General features: G+C 32.8%; 1 protein-coding gene and 1 pseudogene across 1 annotated transcript; both read right to left on the reverse strand.

Moving 5' to 3' along the window:
- Nucleotides 1-2,800: 2,800 nt before the first annotated feature.
- On the reverse strand, nt 2,801-7,325 carry LOC130945372 (uncharacterized; annotated as a pseudogene).
- Nucleotides 7,326-9,428: 2,103 nt separating this feature from the next.
- On the reverse strand, nt 9,429-12,286 carry LOC130945373 (uncharacterized). The gene is made up of 9 exons (XM_057874100.1): nt 12,269-12,286; nt 12,122-12,207; nt 11,750-11,883; nt 11,477-11,654; nt 10,715-11,273; nt 10,527-10,639; nt 10,026-10,278; nt 9,629-9,895; nt 9,429-9,443 (listed from the first exon to the last, which is right to left on the reverse strand). The coding sequence occupies exons 1-9, from the start codon at nt 12,284-12,286 to the stop codon at nt 9,429-9,431; spliced, it is 1,623 nt and encodes a 540-aa protein (XP_057730083.1).
- Nucleotides 12,287-12,569: the final 283 nt, after the last annotated feature.

Here is a 12,569-nt window from a genome sequence, read left to right on the forward strand (position 1 = left end):
ATTCATTATGTTTTGATTTTAAATTAACTACGTAAATGATCATCCAAATTCATATAACTATACAATTGGATGATAGTGTTAGTGCATAACAATTAAAACTCCAATTATATTATTAAGCAAAAATTGGAATAAACGAACATTTCAGTGATGTAATGTCACATCCATTTATCAATCTTCAATGGGCAAATATTAAATTGGATGCAAATAGTATCATTTCTCCGAAGAAGAAATTGATAAAAATTCATATATAGATAAAGATGACAAACAAAGTAATATTCCACATGTGTGGCCGTGTCATTTCATCAACAAATTCTTGTCAACAATTCCTCGAATGCAAGTGTTTGTGTAGCATTTTTCAATGATATGATATATGAAGTTGAATTTTGATAACAAATGTATTGGTAAGGAAGAATATATTACTGTGCACATCTCTTAAGAACGTCCTCTGCAATGGAAGACAGATACTTTAGCTTTGTAGCCATAACAACCACCCTCTACGTATCTATACGACGCCGTTTCTGCTTCTTCTTCTTCTTCTCCTTCTCCTTCTCCTTCTCCTTCTTCTTGTTGATGCGGTTCGTTCTTTTTTCTATATAACTCTTATCAGTAGCATGTCGTATGTATGGATTATGGAAGCACCGAAATTCACAATCAAGATTGATATTGGTTTTTTTTTTAAAAAAAATATATAGAAGGGTTTGACACGTGTGAGCACTATGAGACGCCACGTCATAACTCCCATGCAATGTTAAGCATCATGCGAACTCCTGAATCACGATTTCATCCAACTCCTTCTTCTACATTTTTTTTATGGTAAAAATTTAGGTGCAATTCACTTTACATGAGATTGATATTTGAGAGTTGTTAATTAATTTAATTTTTTTTATCATTTTCAGATATCAATTTTACGTAAAATCGATTTTACTTAAATTTTTACTTTTTTTGACAGTATAATAATCAAATTTATTTCTAATTTTTTAATATTTTAATTTATTTATATAAAATAAAATAACAATATATAATAATAAAATTGTGTTATTTTCATGCCTTGAAAGAGCCACTTTTGATAAATATAGATACGTTAATGGTTTATTGACTTTATTCACAGAAATTCCTGTAGCTCTGAAGTTATAAGGGGATAACCCGTAACCGAATAATAATAAGTTACTAGTGCATTGACCCATGCGATGCACAGGAATGTCACAAAAATAATGAAAAGATATTAGATATATCATATATGTTAATTAAAATTGAAAGGAAAAAAAATTAGTATTTAATTAATTTAAATAATAAAATATTATTAACTAATATATATATATATATAAATTATTTTTTATAGTAATTTAATTTACATAATTTTATAATGATAAATAGATTATTAAAAATTTAAAAAAATATTCTCTTTAAATGTATTTTATATTATCCTCAGCTAATTTATTTTTGGTAGAGCGGTCACGAATCCAAACCGATTCAGATGTTCATGAGACGGATCTTTCTGCTGGACTGCAAATCTCCAATTAATTTTGTGATTTTACGGCCCTATTAACCAATTTTTTCTTTCTAATTTTAAAATATTCTAAAATTAAAACAAATCAAAATGTAAATTTAAAAATAAAATAATTAATAAATCAAAACATAAATCTATTTACCGTTTGTCTTTGGTAGCTTACTTACTTACTAGCTTAGCCATTTTTGGTTCGCTGTGTTATATTGAAGAAGAAGAAGAAGAATAGAAGATACAGAGATTGAAGACGACCTGAAGAACTACATTGTGTGGTGCGTGGTGTTAACAGATGATGGAATCTGTGGTGTTTGCAGATGATGGACTTGGAGGAGAAGAAATTGATACATGTTTTGTTAGCGAGATGGCAAGAATAGATTAAAATTTTTTATCTTTTTAATAATTGCATAACTTTTTTATGCAATTATATTTATTATTATATCTACAATATGCTATTTTATTAATTTAATATATTATTTAAATTTTAATTCACAACGTATCTTAAAGGTGTCGTATCTAATTTTTTATAAAAAGAACGTGCGGCGTAACCGTGTCGTGTCGTGTCCGTATCTCGTATCGTATCGATGCTTCCTAGGATTTTAAACATCTCACCCCTCAGGTAAGATTTGAATCTACCCCTGCTCTGGGAAGAGTCTGAGATTGCTTATTATTATCTGAGTTCCATTTCCTACATTTATTAATGGCACCTGCAGCGGACTTTTCTGACAATAATTGAGGATCTTAATTTTGGATGTTGAGGTAAACAATGCAACTACACACTAATACCCAAACTTTGCTAGAATGGAATCCAAACCATTACAGGGTCTAATATTTATAATTAGACAAAATACACGCAAAAAATCAATCATATACATAAAAAATTAATTACTAAATTAATCACTTATATAAAATAAAAAATATACACTAAATAAATTAAACAACAATAATATAAAATATAAATATAAATATAAAATATATATTAAAAATAAATTAAATAATATATATTTATAAAAAACAAGCAATAACAAAACCCTCTAAGCTCCAGTCTTCCATTATTCTCTTATATAGACTAGAATTTGAAACACTATAACACAAGAAATGCATATTGAACTCTGCAGTGTAACTTCCTTGATATATATGTAAGTTCCATGTATTATATTGTCATGTTTCTGTATGCTATATTCCATGTATTATACCAACGTAAATACTCTATTGTACCTTTGACCAAGTTTTTATTACATGTATTATATTACAACTCATAATATATACAATCTTGTAAGCTACTAAAGCGGAAAGGACCTATTCATCAAGAGAATTGTCTACTACACGAACAGGAACAATTGGAATTGAGTCCCACCATTCCCTTAAGCGTCTGTTCCCTGTTCCAAGAGACGATGACGGTGGCGACGGCGACTTAACTCTCTTCAACGATGTGGCAAAGGTTTGCAGAATGATTCCCATTAGGAAGTACTTAAATGGAATCACTGCCAGTAAGAATGCCAAACCACTCATTGCCACCATCACTACATTTGCATGCTGCCAATAAGAACAAGCACTCAGTACTATTTACTAGAACCAACAAATACGCCCATACACAATTTATCTATAACCAAAAAGTTTTTGTACAAATATCAAAAAGCCAAAAAATATTGAAGGAAGGAAGTACTTTATCTGCCTTGTAAATAAGTATTGACCATATCTTTAGCATTGCTATATTAGCTATCTGCATGATCTCATGAACAGTATACAATCCATGCTGGGCTGAGACAATGCTCTCCACCGTGGACTAATCCGAAGCCATACTTGTTCTACTTATTACTATCTCTTTGCACTTCTCGCATATCCTGTTTTTTCTTGCCTCAAGCATCTTTACTATCACCCATATCAAGAAACATGCGATTGCCTTACCAACCCACTCCCTGCAAGGTCTACATCATGTTAAATCCTTTCTTGTATGCCAAAAGAAAAAGGTGCCATCTTCACGTGAAGATGATAGCTAAGATGTGGACATGGGTTATGTTAAGCACTTTAGTCAAATATGTCAAACTATCGACACACTGTCCTAGTATTTACACATGGTGAACAAAAATATTTAAGTACCCAACAGTTTGAAGGGTATACAAGCAAAGATGCATAAGAGTGAAGAACAAAGGGTAAGAGAACTTACATTTAAGTGATTATGAGAGATAGAACAAGAACAACAACAGTATTTATTGGCCTTTCCCAAGCGAAGATTCCTTGAACCCATGGGACTACATGTTTGAGTGGTTTTAATAGTTCCTATAAAATAAAATTAAATCAGAGTAAACAATGCTTTCAACTACAAAACATATATGGATAGTTGAGGATGCTTACTGTAAGAACCATAATGCTGTCGATGACACCATCATCCTTTAATTCTTCAGTGGTAGCTTTCGCAATGAGAACTTCCTTTTCTTCCTCCCTTGATTGTTTGATAGCTGTCTTCAAGGAAGGACTATCTTCTAAAGCACTCGTGCTACTTTCAACTTCTTGAATTGGCTTCTCTACTATTTCATCAGAAGGTATGGACCTATACATGTTCATAATTCTAAGGATTGAGCTTGCGCTACACGAGTGTCCGCTATTGACCTTCTTGAGGCTATCTGCGAATTCTTCGAGAACATAATCTCCCTTTGGCAGCTCGTTGTATAAGGAGAATATTAGGAACTTCGTTGGGACAGGTGGTGATATTCTTAGCATTTCTCTGGCTGCATGAAGCCTTATGATTCCCAATATTGTCCTTGCATGAATCTCCCATGCTTGGATTGGACCATTGATATTGTACTTCGATAAAAACTGGTGGAGAAACATTATTTCCCTTATCAGTGCTAGCCAATGTTCGCGCCTCGTGGAACTTGTGAGTTCTGGAAACTCTAGTACAATCTCCTCTGATCTAGAAAATTCAGAAGAAATTTCTTCATATCAATGACATAAGTGAAGATTAGTTATGTGTACATATCAACTTCGACACACTATGCCGACTCGCAACCCATCCAAAGGTGGACAAGATGCCAGATGACAATGTCTCATACTTAATATGTAAGCATTTTCCTTTTCAACAAGAATATCTCCAAAGGATTATGTTGATGCACTTATGAATCAGATGATTCATAGATTATGGCCTTGTCAAAAAGTTGAGCTCCCCAGGGACCTGTGGCAGCTGGTTTTACACTCTGCTCGACATCCTTGGAGAGGTCAATTTTTATAGCATCTTCGTAATTTATTATTCCCGAGGCTTCGAAGTAAAGAGCATAGTTGGTCAGTGTAAGCCTACCTGGCAATTAAAATCAAAGCAACATGAACGGATTAATTTACTAAGATTTCCATTTTAATATTGGAAGGAATATTCAGATAAACCAAACTGCAGACCATGCCAACTTGTCGTCCCAATGTGGCAAACGACTCTTTGGGAGCTTGCTGTTCCTTCGACATGTAATATGTATTCGTCATCGGCCAGTTCCACACCATTTGGCTTTGTCTGATTCTGCAAATGCTGTATGCACCTGAGGAATCGGGAATCACAGACAATAAGTATGTTTTCAAAACTCCAAATATCTTTACAAATCAATAGACTACAACTATCAAATCATTTATATGTCCACTAGAAAATTCTATGCCAAATGTTCATATACTATATATACCAAGGTAGTCACCTACTTGTCCATATTTTTTAAGAATATATCGTATGCCGGATGGTGTAGTCGGAGGCCTGTTGGTGCTGTTAGAGTTTCAAAAGTAAACCTTCCATTTGCAACATCTGCTACTAATGGAAATTGTGATCCCATCCACACAAATGCATCTTCTCCGACACTGGCCTCATTAGTAACCTGGAAAAGAAAATACATCAAGTACAATCAGAAACCTATAATCATAAATGTTCCTATGTACTAAACAAATCTGGTCCATGTTCTAAACAGAATTTTCAACTGACAATTGCATACAGAAGACGAGCTTCTCATGGCTGGAATTAAACCTCACAATAGAAACAACAAAGAAAGGAAGTAAAAACCATCTATGTTCTATAGTACCATGAAAAATGAGAAGGAAACACTCTTACAAGTAGAGGCATGATGTCTGAATAAAAAAGAGGGATATCTTCCTGTTCTTGAGTGGCTTTTCGAGCTATCCTTTCTTCGTGCTCCTTTGCTACAGATTCCTGAAAACCTCAAATGGCTAACATTATCCTCTAATCTGATTAAATTACAGGGGATGACAAAAAGCAAAACTATAGTTCACATCTCATATATATAATAGGGGACAAAGCTGAAATTGAGATCAAGCCAGACCATATCTTTGTTTGGACCATTTTTTAATCAAGCTTACTTTGATTACCATGCAAAATTTCATTTATCATATATTCATATTTCTCTACATTACAAAATATTTAGGAACAAAACTAAATGCCAAAGGCTCATCAGAACTTCAATTTTAAATGTTTTAGAAAGACTCTTTGATCAATATTGAAGATGAAGCTATAACTTATCATCTCAAACCAGCACGAATGCTTTGCAGCCATAAGTTCGAAAAGGGGAAATTTTGATTTTCCTAGAAAAGTACTTCCTTTGAGATGCGAAGTAATGGAACTAATAGAAAATAACTTATGTCTTCATGCATGTGATGAAAGAAAGATCAATGCCAAGTAAATTCCACCAATAGGCAAATTTTGTCAAGTTAGAGAAACTAAGATTGAATTTCAGCATTCGATATTGTTTTTCATAAAGAAAACTAAGATGCAAGGTAATCTTCAAGATATCATCACCAAATATTCAAATTGACATATTCACCAAAGTCCTGATTTGAATAAAATGCATTCATGTTTCAAAACTTAGTATAGTATAAATTAACCCCGATTCAAATAACTGTAAATTTAGTCCTGATATGTATACCGTGCCGTCTTCATCATAGTATCTAGGTCTCTCCCAAGCAAGCATCATATCATAGGTCAACCTGCTAAATGAGCCATCGTTGATCTTTTTCTGTATGCCATCCTGGCACAGTTTTTGACATAGAGTCTTGGTACTGCAAAATTCTACTAATTTTTTGCAGTAGTCTCCCTCATCCGGGTTCCATCCTGATTCAAATTCTTCCACCAAACCCTCTACTGGAATTTCTAGTTTCCTAATCAAAAACAGCAGCAGCAGTAACTAAATATTATACAATGTCATCCAATTACAAATAGTGTATCAAAATTAAATTAAAATTCATTAAATATAAGTAAAATCTAATTTTGATACGTGTGTAAAACAGTTTTGCATTATGTTATTAACTACGAAACACAGTTTTGCATTAAATATAAGTAAAATTTGATTTTAATATTATACATTCATTATGTTTTGATTTTAAATTAACTACGTAAATGATCATCCAAATTCATATAACTATACAATTGGATGATAGTGTTAGTGCATAACAATTAAAACTCCAATTATATTATTAAGCAAAAATTGGAATAAACGAACATTTCAGTGATGTAATGTCACATCCATTTATCAATCTTCAATGGGCAAATATTAAATTGGATACAAATAGTATCATTTTCCCGAAGAAGAAATTGATAAAAATTCATATATAGATAAAGATGACAAACAAAGTAATATTCCACATGTGTGGCTGTGTCATTTCATCAACAAATTCTTGTCAACAATTCCTCGAATGCAAGTGTATGTGTAGCATTTTTCAATGATATGATATATGAAGTTGAATTTTGATAACAAATGTATTGGTAAGGAAGAATATATTACTGTGCACATCTCTTAAGAACGTCCTCTGCAATGGAAGACAGATACTTTAGCTTTGTAGCCATAACAACCACCCTCTACGTATCTATACGACGCCGTTTCTGCTTCTTCTTCTCCTTCTCCTTCTCCTTCTCCTTCTTCTTGTTGATGCGGTTCGTTCTTTTTTCTATAAAACTCTTATCAGTAGAATGTCGTATGTATGGATTATGGAAGCACCGAAATTCACAATCAAGATTGATATTGGTTTTTTTTTTTAAAAAATATATAGAAGGGTTTGACACGTGTGAGCACTATGAGACGCCACGTCATAACTCCCATGCAATGTTAAGCATCATGTGAACTCCTGAATCACGATTTCATCCAACTCCTTCTTCTACATTTTTTTTATGGTAAAAATTTAGGTGCAATTCACTTTACATGAGATTGATATTTGAGAGTTGTTAATTAATTTAATTAAATTTTTATCATTTTCAGATATCAATTTTACGTAAAATTGATTTTACTTAAATTTTTACTTTTTTTAATAGTATAATAATCTAATTTATTTCTAATTTTTTAATATTTTAATTTATTTATATAAAATAAAATAACAATATATAATAATAAAATTGTGTTATTTTCATGCCTTGAAAGAGCCGCTTTTGATAAATATAGATACGTTAATGGTTTATTGACTTTATTCACAGAAATTCCTGTAGCTTTGAAGTTATAAGGGGATAACCCGTAACCGAATAATAATAAGTTACTAGTGCATTGACCCATGCGATGCACGGGAATGCCACAAAAATAATGAAAAGATATTAGATATATCATATATGTTAATTAAAATTGAAAGGAAAAAAATTAGTATTTAATTAATTTAAATAATAAAATATTATTAACTAATATATATATATATATAAATTATTTTTTATAATAATTTAATTTACGTAATTTTATAATGATAAATAGATTATTAAAAATTTAAAAAAATGTTCTCTTTAAATGTATTTTATATTATCCTTAACCAATTTATTTTTGGTAGAGCGATCACGAATACAAACCTATTCAAATGTTCATGAGACGGATCTTTCTGCTGGACTGCAAATCTTCAATTAATTTTGTGATTTTACGGCCCTATTAACCAATTTTTTCTTTCTAATTTTAAAATATTCTAAAATTAAAACAAATCAAAATGTAAATTTAAAAATAAAATAATTAATAAATCAAAACATAAATCTATTTACCGTTTGTCTTTGGTAGCTTACTTACTTACTAGCTTAGCCATTTTTGGTTCTCTGCGTTATATTGAAGAAGAAGAAGAAGAATAGAGGATACAGAGATTGAAGACGAACTGAGGAACTTCATTGTGTGGTGCGTGGTATTAACAGATGATGGAATCTATGGTGTTTGCAGATGATGGACTTGGAGGAGAAGAAATTGATACATGTTTTGTTAGCGAGATGGCAAGAATAGATTAAAATTTTTTATTTTTTTAATAATTGCATAACTTTTTTATGCAATTATATTTATTATTATATCTACAATATGCTATTTTATTAATTTAATATATTATTTAAATTTTAATTCACAACGTATCTTAAAACGTGTCGTATCTAATTTTTTATAAAAAGAACATGTCGGCGTATCCGTGTCGTGTCGTGTCCGTATCTCGTGTCGTATCGATGCTTCCTAGGATTTTAAACATCTCACCCCTCAGGTAAGATTTGAATCTACCCCTGCTCTGGGAAGAGTCTGAGATTGCTTATTATTATCTGAGTTCCATTTCCTATATTTATTAATGGCACCTGCAGTGGACTTTTCTGACAATAATTGAGGATCTTAATTTTGGATGTTGAGGTAAACAATGCAACTACACATTAATACCCAAACTTTGCTAGAATGGAATCCAAACCATTACAGGGTCTAATATTTATAATTAGACAAAATACACGCAAAAAATCAATCATATACATAAAAAATTAATTATTAATTACTAAAATAGTCACTTATATAAAATAAAAAATATACACTAAATAAATTAAACAACAATAATATAAAATATAAATATAAATATAAATATAAATATAAAATATATATTAAAAATAAATTAAATAATATATATTTATAAAAAACAAGCAATAACAAAACCCTCTAAGCTCCAGTCTTCCATTATTCTCTTATATAGACTAGAATTTGAAACACTATAACACAAGAAATGCATATTGAACTCTGCAGTGTAACTTCCTTGATATATATGTAAGTTCCATGAATTATATTGTCATGTTTCTGTATGCTATATTCCATGTATTATACCAACGTAAATACTCTATTGTACCTTTGACCATGTTTTTATTACATGTATTATATTACAACTCATAATATATACAATCTTGTAAGCTACTAAAGCGAAAAGGACATATTCATCAAGAGCATTGTCTACTACACAAACAGGAACAATTGGAATTGAGTCCCACCATTCCCTTAAGCGTCTGTTCCCTGTTCCAAGAGACGATGACGGTGGCGGCGGCGACTTAACTCTCTTCAACGATGTGGCAAAGGTTTGCAGAATGATTCCCATTAGGAAGTACTTAAATGGAATCACTGCCAGTAAGAATGCCAAACCACTCATTGCCACCATCACTACATTTGCATGCTGCCAATAAGAACAAGCACTCAGTACTATTTACTAGAACCAACAAATACGCCCATACACAATTTATCTATAACCAAAAAGTTTTGGTAAAAATATTAAAAAGCCAAAAAATATTGAAGGAAGGAAGTACCTTATCTGCCTTGTAAATAAGTATTGACCATATCTTTAGCATTGCTATATTAGCTATCTGCATGATCTCATGAACAGTATACAATCCATGCTGGGCTGAGACAATGCTCTCCACCATGGACTGATCCGCAGCCATACTTGTTCTACTTATTACTATCTCTTTGCGCTTCTCGCATATCCTGTTTTTTCTTGCCTCAAGCATCTTTACTATCACCCATATCAAGAAACATGCGATTGCCTTACCAACCCACTCCCTGCAAGGTCTACATCATGTTAAATCCTTTCTTGTATGCCAAAAGAAAAAAGTGCCATCTTCACGTGAAGATGATAGCTAAGATGTGGACATGGGTTATGTTAAGCACTTTAGTCAAATATGTCAAACTATCGACACACTGTCCTAGTACTTACACATGGTGAACAAAAATATTTAAGTTCCCAACAGTTTGAAGGGTATACAAGCAAAGATGCATAAGAGTGAAGAACAAAGGGTAAGAGAACTTACATATAAGTGATTATGAGAGATAGAACAAGAACAGCAACAGTATTTATTGGCCTTTCCCAAGCGAAGATTCCTTGAACCCATGGGACTACATGTTTGAGTGGTTTTAATAGTTCCTATAAAATAAAATTAAATCAGAGTAAACAATGCTTTCAACTACAAAACATATATGGATAGTTGAGGATGCTTACTGTAAGAACCATAATGCTGTCGATGACACCATCATCCTTTAATTCTTCAGTGGTAGCTTTCGCGATGAGAACTTGCTTTTCTTCCTCCCTTGATTGTTTGATAGCTGTCTTCAAGGAAGGACTATCTTCTAAAGCACTCGTGCTACTTTCAACTTCTTGAATTGGCTTCTCTACTATTTCATCAGAAGGTATGGACCTATACATGTTCATAATTCTAAGGATTGAGCTTGCGCTACACGAGTGTCCGCTATTGACCTTCTTGAGGCTATCTGCGAATTCTTCGAGAACATAATCTCCCTTTGGCAGCTCGTTGTATAAGGAGAATATTAGGAACTTCGTTGGGACAGATGGTGATATTCTTAGCATTTCTCTGGCTGCATGAAGCCTTATGATTCCCAATATTGTCCTTGCATGAATCTCCCATGCTTGGATTGGACCATTGATATTGTACTTCGATAAAAACTGGTGGAGAAACATTATTTCCCTTATCAGTGCTAGCCAATGTTCGCGCCTCGTGGAACTTGTGAGTTCTAGAAACTCTAGTACAATCTCCTCTGATCTAGAAAATTCAGAAGAAATTTCTTCATATCAATGACATAAGTGAAGATTAGTTATGTGTACATATCAACTTCGACACATTATGCCGACTCGCAACCCATCCAAAGGTGGACAAGATGCCAGATGACAATGTCTCATACTTAATATGTAAGCATTTTCCTTTTCAACAAGAATATCTCCAAAGGATTATGTTGATGCACTTACGAATCAGATGATTCATAGATTATGGCCTTGTCAAAAAGTTGAGCTCCCCAGGGACCTGTGGCAGCTGGTTTTACACTCTGCTCAACATCCTTGGAGAGGTCCATTTTTATAGCATCTTCGTAATTTATTATTCCCGAGGCTTCGAAGTAAAAAGCATAGTTGGTCAGTGTAAGCCTACCTGGCAATTAAAATCAAAGCAACATGAACGGATTAATTTACTAAGATTTCCATTTTAATATTGGAAGGAATAGTCAGATAAACCAAACTGCAGACCAGGCCAACTTGTCGTCCCAATGTGGCAAATGACTCTCTGGGAGCTTGCTGTTCCTTCGACATGTAATATGTATTCGTCATCGGCCAGTTCCACACCATTTGGCTTTGTCTGATTCTGCAAATGTTGTATGCACCTGAGAAATCGGGAATCACAGACAATAAGTATGTTTTCAAAACTCCAAATATCTTTACAAATCAATAGACTACAACTATCAAATCATTTATATGTCCACTAGAAACTTCTATGCCAAATGTTCATATACTATATATACCAAGGTAGTCACCTACTTGTCCATATTTTTTAAGAATATATCGTATGCCGGATGGTGTAGTCGGAGGCCTGTTGGTGCTGTTAGAGTTTCAAAAGTAAACCTTCCATTTGCAACATCTGCTACTAATGGAAATTGTGATCCCATCCACACAAATGCATCTTCTCCGACACTGGCCTCATTAGTAACCTGGAAAAGAAAATGCATCAAGTACAATCAGAAACCTATAATCATAAATGTTCCTATGTACTAAACAAATCTGGTCCATGTTCTAAACAGAATTTTCAACTGACAATTGCATCAAGAAGACGAGCTTCTCATGGCTAGAATTGAACCTCACAATTGAAACAACAAAGAAAGGAAGTAAAAACCATCTATGTTCTGTAGTACCAAGAAAAATGAGAAGGAAACACTCTTACAAGTAGAAGAATGATGTCTGAATAAAAAAGAGGGATATCTTCCTGTTCTTGAGTGGCTTTTCAAGCTATCCTTTCTTCGTGCTCCTTTGCTACAGATTCCTGAAAACCTCAAATGGCTAACATTATCCTCTA

The sequence above is a fragment of the Arachis stenosperma genome, chromosome 8, assembly GCF_014773155.1.
Source record: "Arachis stenosperma cultivar V10309 chromosome 8, arast.V10309.gnm1.PFL2, whole genome shotgun sequence".
NCBI classification, from domain to species: domain Eukaryota; kingdom Viridiplantae; phylum Streptophyta; class Magnoliopsida; order Fabales; family Fabaceae; genus Arachis; species Arachis stenosperma.